This window comes from Mastacembelus armatus, chromosome 19 (genome assembly GCF_900324485.2).
Source record: "Mastacembelus armatus chromosome 19, fMasArm1.2, whole genome shotgun sequence".
NCBI classification, from domain to species: domain Eukaryota; kingdom Metazoa; phylum Chordata; class Actinopteri; order Synbranchiformes; family Mastacembelidae; genus Mastacembelus; species Mastacembelus armatus.
In genome coordinates this window covers 12476369-12497848 of record NC_046651.1, presented here as the reverse complement: position 1 = coordinate 12497848, position 21480 = coordinate 12476369, and the positions used below count along the sequence as shown (strand labels likewise).

At 38.1% G+C, this 21480-nt stretch overlaps 2 protein-coding genes across 2 annotated transcripts in view; both read left to right on the top strand.

The window, feature by feature from the left end:
• Positions 1–9072, top strand: part of LOC113135354 (potassium voltage-gated channel subfamily H member 4-like) — a 28092-nt gene extending 19020 nt beyond the window's left edge. The window contains exons 11-16 of the mRNA XM_026315318.1: positions 57–304; positions 4123–4161; positions 5128–5501; positions 6115–6206; positions 6596–6672; positions 7370–9072. Of these exons, the coding sequence (XP_026171103.1) occupies positions 57–304; positions 4123–4161; positions 5128–5501; positions 6115–6206; positions 6596–6672; positions 7370–8290 (1751 nt within the window). The 3' untranslated portion in view covers positions 8291–9072. The remainder of the gene's footprint in view (positions 1–56; positions 305–4122; positions 4162–5127; positions 5502–6114; positions 6207–6595; positions 6673–7369) is intronic.
• A 5171-nt stretch (positions 9073–14243) lies between these two features.
• Positions 14244–17670, top strand: LOC113135712 (ras-related protein Rab-5C-like). The gene is made up of 6 exons (XM_026315935.1): positions 14244–14395; positions 14877–15181; positions 15424–15575; positions 15949–16071; positions 16215–16308; positions 16710–17670. The coding sequence occupies exons 2-6, from the start codon at positions 15013–15015 to the stop codon at positions 16832–16834; spliced, it is 663 nt and encodes a 220-aa protein (XP_026171720.1). The 5' UTR covers positions 14244–14395; positions 14877–15012; the 3' UTR covers positions 16835–17670.
• The last annotated feature ends 3810 nt before the right edge of the window (positions 17671–21480 follow it).

Here is a 21480-nt window from a genome sequence, read left to right as displayed (position 1 = left end):
TTTCTCAGTATCATAAAGTGGAACAAGAAGGTGAATATTTATTCTTTTGATTTAAGGAAAAGGGGACCTGATTGGATCTGACTTGCCTGGAACAGACCAGGTAATCAAAGCCAATGCTGATGTCAAAGCCCTGACCTACTGTGACCTGCAGTATATCAGTGTGCGTGGCCTGAAAGAAGTGCTGGAACTCTATCCTGAATACGGCAGCGTGTATGCCTCTGACATCAACAACACCCTTACCTACAACCTGCGTCTGGGCCACCGGAATGAGGACGGTAACCTCAGCTTCAACTGCCAAGATGAGGTACTAAATACACACTCACACACTGAATTGATTAAATGTATTTCAGGGTCTTTTTCTATTTTAATGAAAACTTGAATTGATTATTTTTCAATTGAAACAGAGGCTGCTGTTGAAGATATTAGGTATTTTTGTCTTCTACAATGACATACTGTGCATACACTGTGCAATTATTACATATTTGTGAAAATTTGTAATTTATGAAATACAGCTGGCATTTACTCTTTGATTAAGGGGACTGGAAGATTTCAATTTACTGTTTATGTTTTAGACGACTTATTTTTAATTGTCTTGGTTTTTGTATCTTGATTTTTAATAAAAGCATTTGGGAGCATATTTTAACCTGTGTATAATCACTTAGTTGTTAAATTAAACAAGTATAAACTGTAATTGTTTTAGCATTGTATGAAATGAATGTGTATGTTCTAGATTGTTATAGTTTACACAAAACAGATCAGCAAACTTTACAGTCGCACCGTTTCCTCCTACATCCATCTGACAGTGGTACAATACAACACATTTGTGCCCCCAAAGGTGCCTGTGTCAGTGCAACAGTGAACAAAGGACTGTTGGTGTACAGTTGATTGTCACCCCAATCACCATGTGCAGGTGCCACTGCCAGGCAGCCATATCCTGTTACTCCACAGCAAGAAGATATTACACCCAGACCTTCAGAGTACCGCCTGTTACCCATAACAGTATTTTATAAGCCAACATATTCTTCCATCTGTGGAGAAAATGCACCTGTTAGGTGCATGTAGACAATGTTTTCAGGAATTATTATATATTCTGCACTTGAGGTGCATGTTGAAACCCCAAAAACTGAATACTATTGTCAATAACAAATAGTTCAACAGCTGTTTTGTGTGGCATTTAGTTGAACCGTATGATCAAAACAAAACTAATGCCAAGATATCTTTGGTGTGTGACTGACAAAGCTGACAAAGCTCCTCAAGGATTTTCCCAATCTCACCCTCATTGCCAGTCTCTAGCACTCCATACTTGCTTCAAGAGTTCCTCTTGGTTCCCATAGGCCTTTCCCATCGTTTAAAGGTTTTGCTTCTCATTTTGTTTATTCATTTTGTTTGTCAGTTTTATTCATTTAGCTTGGAACATGAAGGACAGGACGTCTGTGCTGGCCTTGTTAATTACCAGATGTTTGTTTTCTTTTTCTTTTTTCAATCTAACCATGGGAAAGTAATGAGAGCTTCAAGAACAGGATGGTTATATTGGAGATGTTTCACAAAGAAATGTCAGAGAGAAAATATGACATTTTATTGAATCCGTATATATAAAACAGAAAGCTAAGTAAGAAGAGTTAATTAGTTACATTTTTGGTGTATTGTTCCTTTACACATACATACATTACTAGACTTATTACAAATTTCTGAATTATGCCGGCTTCTAAGGGGTGTGGCTGATCACTAGTACTATATCTGTCCTTCCCTCTCACCATCTGCTCAGAGTTTTTTGCTCAAGCACAAAGCCAGGGTGCTGCCGGCTCCCTGACAGGATGAAGGAGTGCCCAGCTACTGTACCTGGCTGAGCTGCCAGGTTCCACAGACTGCTCACAGACAAGCACACACAAAAACGCACAAACTTAGAACTGCACTGATCTCATCTCATATCCTCACTGTCGGTGATTTGACGTGGGAGCTATCATTGGATGGGAGGTCCTTTTACACTCAAGAGATACTTGAGAATTGTATGCTGACTGTACAGCAATCACTGAATTATTGTGAATTACTGCCAAAGAAACAGATTGTAGGAATGCCCATTACAGTGTAAGGCATCCAAAATGGACCACTTCATCTTATTTAAAAGGGAAACACCCAGACTGCCAGATGGAAAATGAACTTTTTTTCAATCGTGATTTAATTTGAACTTTTATTGCAGTGGTGTCAATTAAATTATTTCCAAAAAGATTTGGTATAGAACAAAAAAGCTTTCACCTTTTCTTTACCCAGAAAACTGCAAGCACTGACCAAAAGCTTTTATCCTGCTTTCATGTTGGCTTTTAAGATTGCATTTTATGATTGTGTCTATTGAAGTGGCTCAAAAGTGCACATCAATTAAGTTACATTTCCTTGTTTTTTAACTCCTAATTTTGCAAAAACTTAATGTACAGTACTCGTCAGCCTGAAATTGCAAATATACATACAGTTAGTGAATAGCTGCTGAACAGAGCGGATAATTTAGCAGCTAAAGAACCAGGTGTTGGTAGAGATTGGTAGAGATTAAAAAGATTAAAAACACTATAACAGAGTAAATATTCAATTTAAAGTGGTTGATAGGTTCAATGATTTTTTTGTGAACTTGATCTAAGATGGAGGAGCATGGCTTACTTCTTAATGGAGGGGAGTTTTCAGAGACAGGGAGTGGTCGCGTTGTCCTGGGCAGTTTGGGAAGGTCACTACTCCACCAGGGAGTCAGAATTTGTTGGACTATAATGACCATGTGGCCACAGGGAGAGTTAAGTAGTCTGTAGTCATGGAGTGTGAAGAACAAATTGGTTGGACAAGAACAGTTTAATAGCATTGATAAAGGCAGCCCCTGTAACCAGTGATGGGAGGGCTGCAGCAGCCAGCTAAAGCACAGTGCTGTTGACATGTTGGATGAGATAAAAATACCCAGAATGAGTGAGCTACAAACAGGAGGTGACAAAAAAAAAAAAGTCACAATAATTTTTTGCAGGTGACCGTACCCTTAGACAGCATCAGTATCATTTCAAGTACATCCTTTACGTACAATAGATCATAGACTTCTCTGTAACACCAATTTTTAACTGGCTTTTAAAAGGGCTTAGGAGTTTTGAGAAGTCACATCATCATCAAATCCCAAGTTTGCTGATTTCTGCTTCAGGTTGAAATCCATTCATTCGTGACTACACTGACCTCATATACAGCCGCTCTTCAGAACAAGCTGTTTGTGTGCAGATGCGACTGTTTTGTAAGGTCTATTCTTATAAAAAGGCATGCATGTGCAAACACAAGGTAACTAACTTGCAAGTGGCAGGAAAAAAATCCCTCATTTAAGTCCCTGCAAACCCACTTTGCTATGAAGGACACTTATAATAGCTGTGCCTCATTAAATCTTATCAATGTTCAGTTAACATCACATCGTTGACACCGATGTTTCTCACTGGCTAGTTAATTATTCCACATTGTTCCAGAGTTAGTTTCCATATAAACGGAATTTGTCCCTGCCTTGAATAGACTGAGTCATTCCCTTTTCCTCCTGTGTAGCAACAACATCCAATGAAATGCAAATCTTCATGGCTGGAGTTTTATTTTTGCTTTTATTTCCTCTCAGCAGTGATGATTTTTAACATCAGCACTGTGTTTCAGTGAAGGATTAAATGTAATGCACATCCTTGGTGAAGTGGTTTCCTTGATTCAAAGAGCATTACTGGCACTTGACTGGTGGAGCGACAGACCGTGCCTTGTGTTGTCAGACTAAGCCAGACTTCACACTGCCACACTTTCATTTGCCATCCAGCTGATTATTATGCTAAATTGCTAGAAATTTCTGCACATGCCAGCAGAAAGAAAACCTTTAGCCAGAATCTCTTTTCAATTGAGCATAAATAAAGCTTCAGTTATATGATTCGATTTGTGTGGCAGCAGCCGTGTGGCCAAAATTGTGAAATTGTGGCAAAAGGGAAAACATTTCCAGTGGATAAAAGAATAAATACACAGATTGCACAATTTTAATCTTTAAATATAAGTATATTATATTATGTATTATATTGAATAAATACATGCATTTTGGCTGTAGCTGTTTCTTTTGTGATCCTTGTTGCCTTCGTTTTTCCACTGCAGGGACTCAACAGGATTTCAAGATCACCCAGGCCCTCCCATGTGAGTTTGGTGTAAATTCTTCTTCTCTCTGAGGTCTCATTATTGCTTTTTTCCCTAAGACAGGGATTTCTGGATTTAAATTTCTATGAAATATAGAGAGGGCAGGACCATGATACAGTTGTGATGGGCAGCTTTGTATCATGTATTTCAGTTTCTGGTTTTGAGCAGGTGCGTATCTGTTTTTTTTTTTTTTTTTTTGTAAAGGTAAACCCCCGCTGTTTTTCTGGGACATACTGTTATGTTAGTGTCCACTGTGGAAGAGTTTGTTCAAGGACTTCCCCTACAGGTTGAAATTCATTTGCAACAGAAAGAGCAGTTCATTCCCTGGAGTTAGCCAGCTAACCGGGTCAGTCGTTCTCTTAATGAGAAACCTTATGAGCTATTTTCATCAGTGTGTAATGCATCACTATCCCCCCCCCCATTTTTTCTATTAATGAAATACTGTTTAGAGTGCAAGCTTTGTCTATTAAAAGATGCACTTAATCTAGAACCCATTGTTTTTACTCATAAGCGCACAGGCATCCATAGTAAGAGCATAACAGATTTGTAACAGGATTATAATAATGTGATTAAAATTTCATCATCTGTAACTCATTTAAAAATCTAAATAACCAAATAATTAAACTTCATCAGAAGCTTTGAAAATGAACAGGTCCCTATGGGCCAGATTACTCATGAAGTGTTTTAAGGTGGAAAAGAGAGAGAAGTAAATGTCATTTTAAATGAGTCTGTTTTTTTTTAATTTAATATTAAAAACATTTTAATAATTTTTCATAATTTTAATATTTCATATAATTCTTATTCTAGTATTCCCAAATGGTTTTATGTCTTCTCTAATCTGTTTTTATAGCCACAGGGTTTTTGAGAAAAACAAATATAAATGATGAAATTGAGGATTCGTACAGCCTCCAGCAGTGAAAATTATAATTTTAAAAAAGTCTGCATGTTGTATTTGTTGTTTTGCAGGAAACCAGGCTCCCCTCTATTGTGGAAACCAAGGGGGATGACCCTGACAGCCCCTTCCAACTCTCTCCAGCTACACGTTCCCGTCGTAACCTCCTGCTGCCCAGTTTCAATAACCCTGTTCGCCGCACCTCCCTGGGGAACCTCCTCGGGGATGAGCTGAGGCAGTTCAACGCCCTGCGCCGCTGCCGTTCCCCAAACCTCAGCCGTGGCATCCATGGGCAAAACGTCTCCCCTCAGCCACCAACAAAACGAGAGCACAGTTTGTCTGCACCAGCCTCAACTTCAGCCCAGGGAGAGTCAGGGGCTGAGCAAAAGCCTTCAAAGCTGCTTATCCCAACTGTCACCTGTTCTGGACCCCCAGACCTTAGTCCCAGGTATTGTGAAAACTAAAATTATTCTAGTATTTTCCAAAACACAAACAATTAAATAAACACATTAAAATCAGAATGAATTGACTTCTCTCAATACTGAGGTGTCAATGTGTTTGCTGTGATCTTAAGTTTATACCTTGATTTTGTTCCCCCCTGACAGGCTCAAAACAAAGTCAAATTATGGAGGCAAAAGATAAAATGTGGGTTTTCTGTGTAATTTATTTTACATGACTGTCTTTTTAGTCTTACCACGGACAGTATCTAACTGAACTTTGTAAAGTATATTATATGTGAATGTTCTTGTGTTATAACATCCTTAGCACATGAGAAATGATCTGAACTTATCCTCTTAGCTCAACCATCTGTATTTATAATGTATCCCTAAGTCATTCAGTAAGTCCTAGATATGGGCAAGTGCTGGTTCAGAGAGCTCAGGTGTCTACCCCTCCAGACTGGGTTCTTGTCCTCATGTTCAAACCCACATGGGCATCTGCCAGCAGCAGCTCTCATGGCACATTCCTGGGTCATCTGCTGCCTCTGATGATAATTGAAAAAGCTCTACTGTTACACTGTTACATTAACTCCATCTTCCCTCCTCTTCATCCCTTCCTGCCAGAGTTGTAGATGGCATCGAAGACAACGGGCACATGTTCCATTTCAACGTGGAGAACCATGGGCCTAAAGCCAGCACAGGAGCCAGCACTCAAGGTAAACTAAGCCACCTCTAGCTGCGAGGGTCACCAGGGTGCCAGATGGCTAATGGCGCACTCACGGGTTCAAATAGGGGATAGCACAAAACCACCTTCTGGGGAAATATGATAGCACAGAGGAATGAAATGACAGCCTGGCATCCAAGAGTCAGAGAACATGTTAAAGGACAACTGAGGTCAAAGTAGGGTACAACTCACCTGAGCGTTCACTGATGATCACTGTCATTCTAGTTTGACTATCAAGTTCAGGTGAATTGAAGTCCAACTAATTTACTTAAGTAAGGGAGTGCTTTGGCAACAGACACGCAACTTGGCACAATAACAATCTATATATTGGAAGTAATTTGCAGTGATGTTTTATTAGATGACTTACTATTATTTCTTCAGACTCAGCACAAGCTAATGCCAGTCTGATGCTGGAGACAGAGGAGGTCAGGCAGAGCATCAGTCAACTCAACCAAAAGGTAAGATACAGGCCCTTCATGTTAACTGGACCAAATCGATGTAGCTTGAAAATCCTCCAAGATCCAAATGAACTTTACTCTATATCTATATGTCACCATGCTTTACTATTTTCAGCAGACTGAATATTAAAACCATGAAGCATTAATGAATTTCCAAGAAGAAAATACAGCCTGCTTCCTATTTTTCTCAGTCAATCACAAACATCTTCAGTGCAACCCAATAAATAAATTTAGTTCTTAGATACTTTTCTGGCATCCCATCCATGGAAGTACTCATACAGGGGGGAACATACAGAGAGGTCAGGCTGACAAAATGTCTGCCTTGTAAGTTCAACCTGTCCCTGCTCTCTGAATCTGAACATAACTAGAGCAAAAGCAAGTGCAGATGGCCTCAGGTCCTGTAGATGCTGTCTGGGCTCAATATTAATTACTCAGCAGGGCTCTTATGCAGTGCAGAGAATAGTCAGGAGTGCTGACTCAGAAATCTAAAAGAAAAAAAGTACTTTTTGATCTACTTGTGTTTTAGACCCTTGTTCCTAGTTTTCTATCGTCTTTTTACCTCTTTGCATCAGTTAATTCAGTTTGTGTCCTTCTGGATTTCACAACTGCATAAGAAACTGTTTCTTAGAGTCATGTGCTGAGTGTATTAATAGAACATGTGGTGTAGGATACTAAACAGTCTGTTCTTTCCATACAGATGAGCACATTAAACCAGGAAGTATCTGAGCTCACCAAAGGCCTGCACCACATTATGCATCTCCTCCAGGCCCTTATACCTCTGCATCACTACAAAGTCCCTTGCCCTTACAGCGTGCAAATGGCATCCAGCCCTCCCACTGGCCCCACCACTGACATTTCATTCAGTCTGTCTTCAACAGGCCACCTCTTTAATGACTGCAGGAGCTATGAAGGCCACAGCCACCAATGTGTCCCATCTACTAACCACTGCTGCTACAGTGGAGCTGCTAAAACCCAAACAGAACCCACTCTACAGCCTCAGTCCTCTAGCCCCCCTGCTGACTCCTGCCCAACCCTCTTTGTAGACTCTTCACCCACGTTAGTCTCATGTCATAGCTCTGAGAGCCTGACCACACATCTGTGGACCAGCCAATCTTTTCCCAGTGATAGTGATGAATATTCCTGCCTTTTATCTAGTGCCCCGACAAGTATGTCCATGCACAGCCTGCTGGATCCATTACCAAGCTCCTACCCTCATCTCTGCCTGCCCTCTGAGTCTCATCTCAACATATCAGAAACTACACACGATGACACTGATGTTCTGATGTTTGCCCCAACATCACAAAATCTGATACAGGACATCTTCCAAAGTGAAGATTCATATCACTCTATCACCCCTGTCTCTGCCTCTCCACCTACATTGCCCAGCCACCTTCTTGGATCCTCTCTGGATTCAGGATCACCACAGTCAGATATTCTTGAGCCCCAACTGCCACTGGGCAACCCATCTGTAATACAACACACCAGTCTGGAGTGCCTGCTGGGGAACGAGAGCTCTATGGAGAGCAGGGACAGTGAAAGCATGTCATCTCAAAGGTCCAGCAACGACTTCCAGACTGCAAGCACAGAGCAGTCATGGTGTCTGGATCTCACAGATTAAACCATATATGATCCAAGTGCAGGCCTCACTGACTTCTGTGTCGATTAACTTCAGTCTACACCATTTCTATGCAAAAGCATGTCATTTGTGCATTCATCTTGATGTTACAGAAGTGTTATTAAGAAAAAAATCCACAGCAGTGGGATCCAGTATATACTGTACTTTTTTTTTTCCAGTTTCCTCAAGGCAGTTTGCAGTTGATAATATCTGTTACCTCCTTGCATGGTAAAGCTGTTTATTCTTTTTCCTAAGGAAAAGATTTCCAAATTAATGTGGAAGCATTCTACATGACGACCTGTTAAATTTGTACACAGATACTGTTCTTTATCTGACAGGTGAGTGTGGTTGGATATTTTAATATATACCATGAAACAAAACTGACACATGCTTCACCTTGCATATAGGGCATACTGTAGAGTATGTGCATCACACAGCATCTATTATTTTGTTGTTTTAAGTTCAATGAGTTATCTCGGTTTAGAATTGTTAATTTGCAAATTCACAGTGTTTTGGACTTTGACTACCCAATTTCCAAGCAGCACTGAGCAGCACACAGTACATAATTTATGATTTCAGCTATAATTCTGTTGAACATCTTTTTATGCTCTCCTTCAAGAGATGTGAACAAATTTCCTACTTTTGCCTCACTAAGGCATTCAATTAACACTAGTAAACCCTTCTCTAGACAAACTTTAAAAAGCTTGGAATTTTTTTTTATCTTGAGGGTCTACAATTCTATAAACAGCATAGCTACGTATAAATTAAACATAAATTATTGTACATATTCAACTGGTCCCTTAACATATTTAATACTGTCATTAATTTACAATGTATGAATGCCTTCTTAGCATTAACTCATTATAGTCATAGAGTATTTACAGTATTCAGGAATGTTAATTTTGAATGAATTTCACTTGGCTGATAAAATAAAATATGCAGACTGTTATTGCTGTGTCATTTACTGTGGTGTCACATGTAGTTTTTCTGGAAAAGAATTAGTTTTTAAGCATCTATTTTTATACACTTTCAATAAAACGTCTGTAATCAGACAGAAATCCAACTCAAATATCTTAAGTTTTAAAAAGAGTATTTCACAAAATCTGGCAGCTTAATGTGACTGTAGCTGGGATTTAATGAGAAACCTGAGACCTTTGATGCATTCATCATTGCCATACTGCTATTTGTGTTCAACAGATTGTTGTCTATGATACTTGATAAAGATCTCAGTTTGCAGCAGGTAAGTTCATATGATCTAACAGGAAATCACAGGGTGTGGTTATACCTTAATAACACAGTTCAATTTATTTGAAACGTGCTGGACTTTCAGATTATTTTAGTTGTTGCTCTTTTCTAGGAGATCTGTTGTGTTTACTGTGTTAAAATAATGGGATCAAAAATGACTTAGTTTGCAGCCTGATGTCAAATTCATTAACCAAAGCAGAAGCTTTTTTACACATATATTCGTGCACTGTCTTCTAAAAGATAAACTGGAACATTTCTCTTGTTTAACAACCATTTGAAAGTGACAGGTGCCTGCACAGGAGGATTGCCTCACATGCGGCTGGATAATCTTAAAGAACATTGTATTATTATGTATTTTATATAACTGTCTGCACAATTGAAAACAGATTCATTAGCCACCCAGTACACATCTTAAGTTGTGACTCAGAAATTGTAGAAGCAACATAAGTGATGAATGATTTTTGTAATCAATCTTAAATTCATATTTAGAGACACAGGTGGGCTGCAAAACAGCCGCAAGGCAAGTCATGGTCTGATATTATGTACAAACTTTAAATGTATTTAAGGGACGATTTAAGAGGGAGATGGCTTAAGGGAAACTGTCTAATCAGCCTTCACATTGTGTCTAACCCCAATTAAATCTTATTTCCAGGATTTGTTTCCATGTAATAAAAGCACAGCAGCCTGATGGTGCTGAAAACCTTATTTTACAAGCTTTTAGAGCAGCTGCCAAAATGAAAACAAATAGGTGCTTTGAGTTAACCTACAAAACCTCTTTTACATTTTGAATACATCACAAAAGGAGGAACACAATAAAATGTAGCAATTTATTATAAAAAGTAGTCAGTAAGTTAAATAAAATCTGTGGAGAGAACAGAACAAAGTTGAAAGTCACCAGACGGCTTTCTTAAAAGAAAAGAGGATTTGCAGCTGTTGTTTCTCTCATTAATGGCTCTGAATTCAGTGACTTTATGGTGAGGACGGATTTATTCTTTTTTTTATTTGGGTTGATCTGTCTCAACTCTGAATACGATTATATAAGCAAATGTACAGAATCTTTCATGTATTTGTCAAGAGCGAGTTTAGTTAATTACATTTTCTGTAGGTCAGTGGTGTTATGTTAATGTTAAATGTCAGTTTAATTCATGCATTTTATTTTCCTGATTCAGGACTTTAGGACACAAGTAAACTCCAAAGAACATTAATGACTGTTTGTTTTGAGTTAGGTTCATGTCCACTGACTCTGTTTAAACAGGTCTGTCCTGTCACCAGCACATTTTGTCTGCTCTGTACCAAAAAACCAAGATTGTAAAGTACAACCATCCATTATCTACCAGCTGGCATTAGGCAAGAGGCAGGAAACATTGTGATCCGGGCATTTCACCAGACTATGACACATAGAAACAGACAAATACTCAGTCAAACTACATGTTTTTGAACTGTGGGAGAAAAAAGGAGTAGGCACAGGAAGAAACTAGAAACTTCACACAGAAAGATCCCTGGGTCAAACAGGTTTCAAACCAAGAACCTTCTTTCTGTGAGGCAGCAGTGCTAACCACTGCTTCACTGTGACACCTTAAAGAGCAGCCTATTTAATGATTTAAAACAAACAAAAAAAATTTTTGGTTTTATAATGTAGTTTTGGTCATTATTGTAACTTAATATTGCACAAGAAATATGTCAGAGAACTGACATTGTTTTATTTTTTGCAAATTAAGGGGAAAATCTAGTAGCAACACAGTTTCATTATTATTTGTCCTAATGTGTTTTGTTTGTATGGATATGATGTCATTATATATTGGTTTAATACTCTACCAAAGCATACAATGCATTTTCTGTAAGTCAGTGGTGTAAAAGTATGTTTTCCTGGCGTAAATGACGCTGAGGTAATCCCAGATGGCAGTTTTAGTGGTGCACAAAAGGAGTTCAGAGTATCAGCTCCAATAGGACAATTCATCAGATGAGATATCTTTTTAACGTTTTTGGATATTAGATTTTGAAAATGTGCTGACTAAACTTTTTGTACAGAGTGATTTGTGGACAATGAATTATATAAATAATAATAAAAATAATAATTCTTGCTGATTTTGAATATCATCCAGAGAGAAGCAGCCTATAAACTGGGATTCTGTTTATCCAAATTAAAATCATAATACATTGGTAATTTAATTATATTCTTAAAAATAATTGCATTTTCTTTGATTTTTTTAAATACCAACAACTGCTGAGATTTTGATGTTGTTTATTTACTTGGAATGTGTCTGTATGTTTGCTTTTTACTCATAGGAAATTTCCAATAAGTCAACCTTGTGCTTTCAAGCTTATTATTTGTTTTCAAGCTACAAGTTCCAAAGTCAATAATGAACTTGAGCTAAATGTTTAAATATTTCAATGTCTTTTATCAGCTGATTTGTTGTTGTATGATAAAATCAGGAGACATTTCGAAATTGTACAAATATTTAGGTTTAAGTGCAAACAAGTCAATGATCCTTTCACCAGTTACTGCTGACATCAGCAGTTTATTACGCATACCTGTATGAGAACTAAAAAATATTTGTGTGTTCTCAGAGGGAATCAGTATTGTGATAGTGTGTATTCCCAGCATCTATGTCTCTGACTTGTGAAAAATCCCAAATGACAATTCCGGAGTTAATAATGAACTGAAAAGGCATCAACTGTGTAACAAAGCCAGATAAAAAGGGAGCTTGCAACCTGGCTGCACACATTTGAGGTATCAGCACTCAACAGTGGGACATTTTACCAGGTGAGTTATGTTTATGTTTTTAAATGTGGGCACTATGAGAGTGCTCAACAATTATTTTGAAGACTTTTTATGGAGTTTGAGCTTGTGGCATTTCATCCACCTTACTTTCTTCATACAGACTCTTCTGTGCAGAGACGTAACATTGTGACGTAGCATGAAGACTGTGCTTGTTGCTCTTTTCCTGTTGGTGGTTGTCAGCCAGAGTGAGTAAACCTACAAACTCTTTGATCAAAACCTAATCATATCTGTCCGCCAAAACATTTTGAGTTTGTTAGACTCTGCAGCTGTCATTTAAAATGTCTGCAGTGTGTGTTGTCTTTCGTGTGGAGCAGTGAAAATGTAGTGGTAATTTGTATACAACCTGGTTGAGAATGGATTTATGTTATCTTCTTCCAGGTGAAGCCCTGAAGTGTTACTGCGGAGGCGCACGTCACTGTTCAGACTACATTGAGAACTGCACTCCTTTAACCAATGCCTGTGGCAGCATCATCATTTATGTTGGATCTAGTAAGGCTTTTCCTTTAGTGTACTCTTCACCTAAATAACTATAAAGTAAAAAAGCATTTCCTCTACCAGGTTGGAGTTACTTTTTTTTCACTGAAAACTAGAGGATGTCTCATAATCCATTCTGCCCTTTTCCATAATTGTCACAGGGCCTACCTACTCTAAGGGATGCATGAATATGAGAGACTGCGCAATTTTGAATCACCCAGGTATTTCATCTGCCTCTTGCTGCGGGACTGATCTGTGCAACAGATAATGAAGTTTGGGCAACGCATCTTCCTGGGAATGAATAATCTGCAGTCATGTACACCACTGAAATTTCATAATAAAGAACAATGAGCTGCAACATTTGTCCTTTTTCACTTTTGTTTTAATCATTTGTGTTTGTTACAAACAAATATAATATTTTATGTAACACTTTTTGTTTGGGAATAACAATTTTATTCTGTAAAAAACAATCAGACAAAAAAAGGCATAACTCTACTTTTTGTAAAAGATACGGGGCCAAGGCCAATTGTCACATAACAGGTACTGTTATATTTCTGAACAATCTTTTCATATTTAATCCATAACTTAAAATTTAGACCTGTTTATTCTGGTATCTTTGGTTTCAATACACAGTTTCACTACCAAGCTTTAAAAAGGAAACAGTGGGGAAAAGAGGATATGCAAGAGAGGTGTTTTAGCCAGAGTGCGGATGTGGACTGCGGGTGTTGCAGTTATGTGGTTTGACTTTATCCACGAGTTGCAGGATACTGCACATTATCTGAGATTCTTTTTCAGTCCAGTGACCTTAGCAACTTAGATCCAACATTCATCAACCTGCAGTTGTAGTGAGCAGAGGCCTAATAGTTTAAAACACGTTTGGGTGTGCAGGATGAGTAGTCCGGTGTTTTAGTTGACCTGTTAATCTATAAAGGCAGTTTCTGTTTTCAGTTATGCTTTTACGCTTTACATCTTTTGTATTTTCTTCTCTTTGCCAACATCTGTTGCAGTTTTTTTTTTTTTTTTTTTTTGAAGAGAGTCTTCATTAGCTTTGGAAACATATATTCATCTTCAGTTACTGGTAAATAATGGCATGTCTACTGACTTTTTTCTTTGCTTATCACAGTGCACCATCTTGTGGTTGATCAACTACAAAACCCCATAGTGTTTATTCCACTGTGTGTTGTTTCTGATATATTTTTCCAACTTTTCTTTTATTTCGTTAAGAGGTTAAGAGGTTGGTATTTGCATAACTAATGCAGCTGTCACTACGTTATATAACATATTCTATATTAAAATGTTCACTCTAACTTTAGGCCTAATTTAAGAAAACCTTACTGTGATCTACTCTTTTAAAGACAGTGACGGGGAGATAGTTTCTTGTGACGGTGCGAGATCCGTTCATTTGATTGGTTGTGAGATTTTGTCACGTGACAAGCAAATCCAGGAAGTATTTTGGTTAGACAAGGCGGAAGCGTATAATTTACCGAACCTGAACGTGTTTTAAGAGAAAACCCTGTAAAAAAAAAAAAAAAAAAAAGAGAGAAAAGAAAGGAGCAGTGATATAATCCTCAGCTCACGGGGTGGTGTGGAGGCTGTTGTTATTGCCGGTAAGAATGCTAACGTGTTATTTGTTTTTGTTTAGTAAACGTGTTTGTTAGCCGATGTTAGCGTATATTAGCTTTAGCCTGAGAGGTGATTTTCTGTCGGTTTTGTTTTTGCCTGGGTTTACGGGCAAAGTTAGGATCAGTAGCTTCAGCTGCTTTTGTAATCCGTTTATTTGGGGCTGTGTTTTAAAGCTAAATGAAAATTTACACCATGTAAGAATGTAGTGATTCCAAAAGGATGGTAGCACAGGTTGATAAAGGATATGTGTTAAAGTTAACTAGTTATGTGATCAACTTTGAAAGTATTCAAAGCGTCATAGACTCTTTCTTAACCCCAGCTGTCTAGAGTCAGTATTGTCCAAGGGTTTAGTTGCTTCCTGAATAAGTAATATTCAGAGATATGACGAATTAGATCTTTTTCTGAAATCAAAACTGTAATATATTTGTTACTCCATGATTTTTAATCATCATTATTATTTTTCAGGGCAGACTGGATCAATCCACCTCTATTTGACGGATTCTGTTCTTCCTAGTTGGAGTTTAATCACCATCAGTGCCTGTGCGCCCAGACTTGGCTCTTGTCCTTTCAGGCCTTCTCATCCATAACACTTTCTCTGTCAATGGCTGGCCGCGGTGGAGGACCTGCCAGGCCTAATGGTGCCACGGCAGCAAACAAAATCTGCCAGTTCAAACTGGTGTTGCTGGGAGAGTCAGCAGTGGGAAAGTCCAGCTTAGTGCTGCGCTTTGTCAAAGGCCAGTTTCATGAATTTCAGGAGAGTACTATTGGAGGTAAGAGAGAGACTAGAGTTTTGAAGACATGAATTTTGTTCAAAAGGGGCTGTGAGTGTCTTATTAGATCGGTTGTTGTGTTGTGTGTATGGAAGATATGAATAAAGTTACATTTTGGTCATTACCAACAAAGTATTGATGTTAGATAGTTCACTCTGAGCAGAATCAAACAAAAAGATCGAAGGTTAGATGGTACCAATGAATTATCACTGCACTTATGTGCATTTTCCTGGTTTCCTCAGCTGCCTTCCTCACTCAGACTGTCTGTCTGGATGACACCACTGTGAAGTTCGAGATCTGGGACACAGCAGGTCAAGAGCGTTACCACAGCCTGGCTCCAATGTACTACAGAGGAGCGCAGGCTGCCATTGTGGTCTACGATATCACCAACACAGTAAGTTCCAAAGGAGGACAGAGTCAGTAGCAACACATTGAATTCAGATTGGTTTATAGTAAAAGACATTGGCCTTTAAAAGTTTTCAGAAAAAAACTATGTTGATAATCAGTGGTACATGTCAGCTATTGATATTGCTATGAAGGTTTGTTTTTTTTACAGCTAAAAAGAAATTCTCAAATTATAGGTTCTAGATTAAGACTTTAATTACATGTAGGTGTTTTGAGGTCACTTTGTCATGTGTGGTGTTGGTCAACCCCTTGCGTATTTGGAGCATGCTGAAAATGGAAAATGTTCCACTGGGGTTAAATCTAATTGTCATGTGAAGATTCTGGATGAAAGCAACAGCAATAAAGATTTGTTGCTCAAATAGGACACTTTTGCACGAGCAAAAAACTGGGTGAAGGAGTTGCAGAGACAAGCCAATCCCAACATAGTGATCGCTCTGGCTGGAAACAAAGCAGACATTGCAAACAAGAGAGCTGTAGATCTTCAGGTATGAGACACAGCAATATGAATCCATTTCATAGCATAATTAAACATTCCAGTGTCCTGAATTTACTGTGTTATTGAACTACATTGACCTTGTCACTCTAGTAGATTTCTAATATTATCCGCATTGCTAAATAATGTTCACAGGAAGCACAAGTGTATGCAGATGACAACAGTCTACTCTTCATGGAGACTTCAGCAAAGACTGCCATGAATGTCAATGAGATTTTCATGGCTATTGGTAAGTGCATCATTCTGAGTCAAACTTCCCTCCTGCTTTTCTGATTGGTCAGGTGGTTAGGTTTTAATTGCACAAGGAAATAAATAGACCACATAACAATGCAAAAGCTATGGAGTCCAGCAGGTATCAAGTATAAAAAAAAAAAAAAAACTACATTAAGTTAAAAGCAGCTGAATCAAAATAGATTGTGGACTGGCAATAACTTTTATGTAGACAGACCAAGGTGTTGCCAACTTATAGAACCATGTGTTTTATTTGCACTGATCCTTATAACTCTTTTGCTACCCCTTGAAGAATTGTGCTGTGCTGGTTGTGAACCACTGGACTAAAACCAGACATGATGCAACTCTGCACTTTTAAAGTTGCTAAATTTTAACATCTGCCTGTGTTTGTCTCCGCAGCGAAGAAACTACCAAAGAACGATCCTCAGGGTGGAGCTGGACAAGGGGCACGGACCAGGACAGGAGTGGATCTACAAGAAGCTGCTCCTCAGGGGCGCAGCAGCCAGTGTTGCGGCGGAAATTAGCAAGTACAAAACAATGAACTTAGTGAGTGAGCCCTGAACATCGTTTTAAGGACAGCATGTAGCTAAAACCCAGAGAGGCAGGAGAGGGCAGAGCGACTCGCCACTCCTGCACTTTAACTGAGATTACAGATGAGATTATCTGGATCCTCTTTGATTAAAAGAACATTTTTTTAACAAAATCATAAGCTAGAGGGAATTACCAAGATCTCTCACTACTTCTGTCTTTCCCCCATCTATCTATCTACCTCCCATTTTCAACCTCTTTCTCTCTGTTGATTGAAATCTGTTTAAATGATCTTTTTTTTTCAGGGTGATGCTGAGATTATTTACCATTTTCCCTATTTGAATGTGTTTTTATGTCATGCATGTGTGTATATAGTATACACACTATATGTTGTGTATATGTGTATATTAAGTATACATACTGTATTTTGTGTGTATATGGTATACACACTACTTTTCTGATTGTGCCGTTTCCCTCTACACTCATTGTCAATACAAAAGACACAAATACAAAATGATTATTAATGCTGAAATTGCAAAAGGCAGCCCCTTAAGCTTTTTGTCTTACTGCAGTTTAGATCACAGCATTTTGTTCTTTTCTTTAAGGACCTGGACATAACATGAATTGAAGAAAATCTCAAGGCTTAGCTTAATATAGCAAGTCATGATTAAATACGCTGTATAGTACATTTAATTTTTTTTTCTCAACTGTGCAAAAACCTGTTTGCATTCATTATGTATTCAAACCTGTAACACCGGAGTTGCTAGCCTTTTTAAAGGAAATGTGAAAATAACTTGTAAATCTAAAAATAATAAATAACATGGCAGATTAATTTTGTTTTTAGTTGTTTTGCAGTGCATGGTAAAGCAATGAAGGAGTTTTTAAGGTTTCTTGGCAGTACAGTTAGGCTCCATATGTTATTATGAATTCTGCAGTCTTTGTTGCAAAGGAGTCACGATTTACATCAGGGTTCATACATTAATCAGCTGCTTAGTTTAGCTGAATGCAAATTCTCCTTTGGATGATAATTTAAAAACACATTTTTAAATATTTATTGTTAATTTCATTTCTATAGTTTAAGCAAAAAGTCTGCCTAAGCAGGTGTTGTATGAATGAGATCATCGTACAATGGCAGTATGTGACATTATGGGTGTGCACATAGCAATGAAACATAATTAGGATTCCTGTCCTATAGTTTTGTTTTACCATTTCCAGCCACTCAGACATATCAAGTTGCGTCTGTGTTTTCTTCTCTCTGTATTCTTTGGTATACCTGTCTTACAGCAACTTTGCTCCTTGGCAAAATCTCAATGTAGGACTTACCTAAAAACAAAGATAGATGTATCTGGTTATGTTATTCCAGAATCTGACTTTTGGCCACAGTTAAATACGAGGAGGTGTTTTAAAGCGTCCATGTGCAAGGAGAGACGGCATCATTAAATATTTCAACCACTAGATGTCAGCATCACGCTTGGAAGAGCTACAGTTAGATGAGATAAATGCATCTTTTTGAATGCATGTGGCCATTCATTGGCATACAAGTAAGAAAAAAGCACCTTCTTTCAGCTGAAATTAGATGAATTATTAGTTGATTGACATAAAAATTATCTGCAACTATTTCAATAATTGATTCAGTTTTTGTGTGTGTGTCTGTGTACATGTATTTTTTGGGACATCTGACATGTTTAAACAGTTTCATACTTTAATCAAATTGTGACATGTAACATGTTTGTGGACAGTATGTAGGACACAAAAAGCTGGTACTGGCAAAGTGAGGAAAAAATGCTGTCCTCAAGGGAAATGGTGTTCACCTGATTGTTCTCAGTTCATTTATTTGTTTGGGTTAATGCAGCATTTCACTGAGTCATGATGAGCCTGGCCCTCTTAATAGAGGTGTCTGGAGCTCCGAGTCTACTGGTTGAAGAAACAATGTAATAAATGCAAACGGAGTAAGGGAGATAGTCTGAGTCTGTAAAGATTTAAGAATCATATTTGTAGCACCAGTCTTAAGAATTTGACAATTAAATGACAGTATTTGGTCTAAGTAAAAAAGCAACCAGTATAACACAGTATTTCACACAGTCTGCTGATCAGCAAAAGTGGTATGAATTTTAACAGGTCCTTTTTTTTTTTACAGGAAATACTAATGAAGGAATATGTAAGTTGATTATGTTCCATAGACAGGTATTGCAGTCTGTTGTATTGGTCTGACCCTCCATGTAGACGTATCAAAGAAATTTTAGCCATGTAAAGCTTTTTACACTGGAAATGGTGTAAACTGTTGTGGTTTTGATACCTCAAACCTTACATTAAATCTGCTTTTAAGCCAGTTGAACACACATATACACACACACAGACACACACACAGGCACTCACTCGCCACAGAGACAGGCAGCATTTCTGCCAAAAGCAGGCGGCCACTCTGTTCACAGTAAATGATTTCTCATTTGTTGAGCTGTCACTCAAAATGTCAAAAAAGAAACTCATTTCAGACTTGGCCTCAGCAAATCATAATGGCGTGAGAGCTCTGGGCTGAAACTGGCTGCGTTTGGAGGCGGAGATTTGCAAAATAAAGGAAATGTGCCCTGAAAATAAATGCAGTCCCAAACCTTTTACACATTCACATTTTGTTCCAGTGATTTTTGTTCTGTCTCTTAGATAGACAGCAAATGAAACTGGGAATGTGGTCAAAACCTTGTCTGAAAAAGAAGTGGTGGTCATCACAAGAAGAATTTTTGGATTAGCTCTAGTACTGTAAATATCGTCTTGCACAGGCCCAGTTCAGAAAGAAAGAAAACAGTCAAACGCTCTAATCTGATGGATTCCTTCTATCTTCCTGGACAGAAAGAAATGTCATTAAATACCAAGGGCACAGGGACACCGTATCAGAATTGCATTCTGTGGTACAGAGTGATAGTATGTGTGATCTGGTGCAATAATTGTCTCTTATCTAAAATGAAATATCAAACTGTGTTACCACCAGATGGGATGCTAGTGAGAAAGTAATCAGGTTAAAGAACAATTAACTGCTTTTGAAAGCATATTGATTTCTTTAACAATCTTGCATGACTTTGATTTTCTTTGCTGATTTTTCTTCTGTTTGTGAAATATTTACTTTGTGCCATTAATTCACATTCATAGATTGTTTATTGAAGACAAGCTGTGTTTTCTCAGTTCCTGATACAAAGTGGTCAAATATTCAGGGACTAGTCATTGGAAACAGCTATATGAGAAGATCACCTCTCATTTTATGTGAGTTTAAATTTAAAAATACAGCCTGGCATTTTTACACAGTAAATGTTAGTGCTGACTGGTTCCTATCTTATGCTAAGCTAAGCTAACCAGCTGCGGGTTTAGCCTCCTATCCAGTGAATGTGCAATCAATTTTCTAATCAGTCAGCACAAAGGAAGGAAATGCATTACCATCAACACAACAGAATAGTTGATTCTGAGGGAGAATTTTATTTCTTAATTTATTTTGCAGCCTCTCACTCTGCCAGAGTCAAATGGGCAAATTAAGATTTATTTGTGTAAGATTTCTTTGGTTTTCATGTTGTCAGTAATGAGTAGTTGACTGATTCTTTCATACTGGTAGAATATGAGTTATAGGAATCTCATCTTTGAGTCAGTTCAGAAGACTGGAGAAAGGACAAAGCTATTTAGAAATGTTCTTTTTTTCCTGACATCTGTCACACAGAGCAGAAAGGGTTCATTTTTCTGTCTTGCCCTAAATATATTGAAGCTCAGGAGACAGTAATGGATGTTAGTTGTTACTTTGTGTCTGCAAATGTGTTGCATCACTCATGCTGAGAGCAATAAATCACTTATGTTTTCTGAGAAATAAAGGATCAGAATGCCATGTGCTGCAGCCATTGTACTGGACTTATAGCTAGACCTATAATATCCCAGATTGAGTCAGAAGTCATATATTGAAGTCACACTCATATATTCTTTATTGTTGGTTTTATTGTGCCAAACTGTGAAATGAAGTCATTATCAAGCTCCAGCTTTTAGTGGTGCTACTTTTCTCTTCCACAGTCTCGCTCTTATTCTTTTTTAAAAGAACCATTCACATCCGTCAAGTGTCATCTCAATCACACTGCGAAGTCAAAAGGCATTCAGTATTTTTTTAATGTTGCCATAGTGACCAGGTTAAACTGAAATGCGTGGCTCGGAGGGAGCGGCCAGGTTCTTGATGACTCTGTGACTAGAGGAATAAAAAAATGCCCTTTAATGAAAGCACTTAAAGAGATGACGGAGCCGAGCGCTGGTATTAACTTTGATGTAGGGGACATGCTCATTGGACTGGCGTTTCATGTAAATTGAGTATAAATCCTAAACCAACCTTAATGATAGGGGGCCAGTTCTGTTACTGTGGTTTGAGCTCACATGCATAGCTGTTTGTAACTATGTTTCTTTTGTATCTACACACATGAACAGCAATACCAAGAACACTTGATTATCTGCGATACCTTATGCCCTTGTCTCTGCTTGTATGTGCACACAGACGAATGTGCACCTTTATTTTTAGGGTGGCTGGCGGGGTCAAGCACAGTACCAAGGGACTTCAACGAGAAGGACATAGCTCAAACTCCAAGTATGTTTCCACTGTACATCCATCAGTGTCCGGCCGACAGCTGAC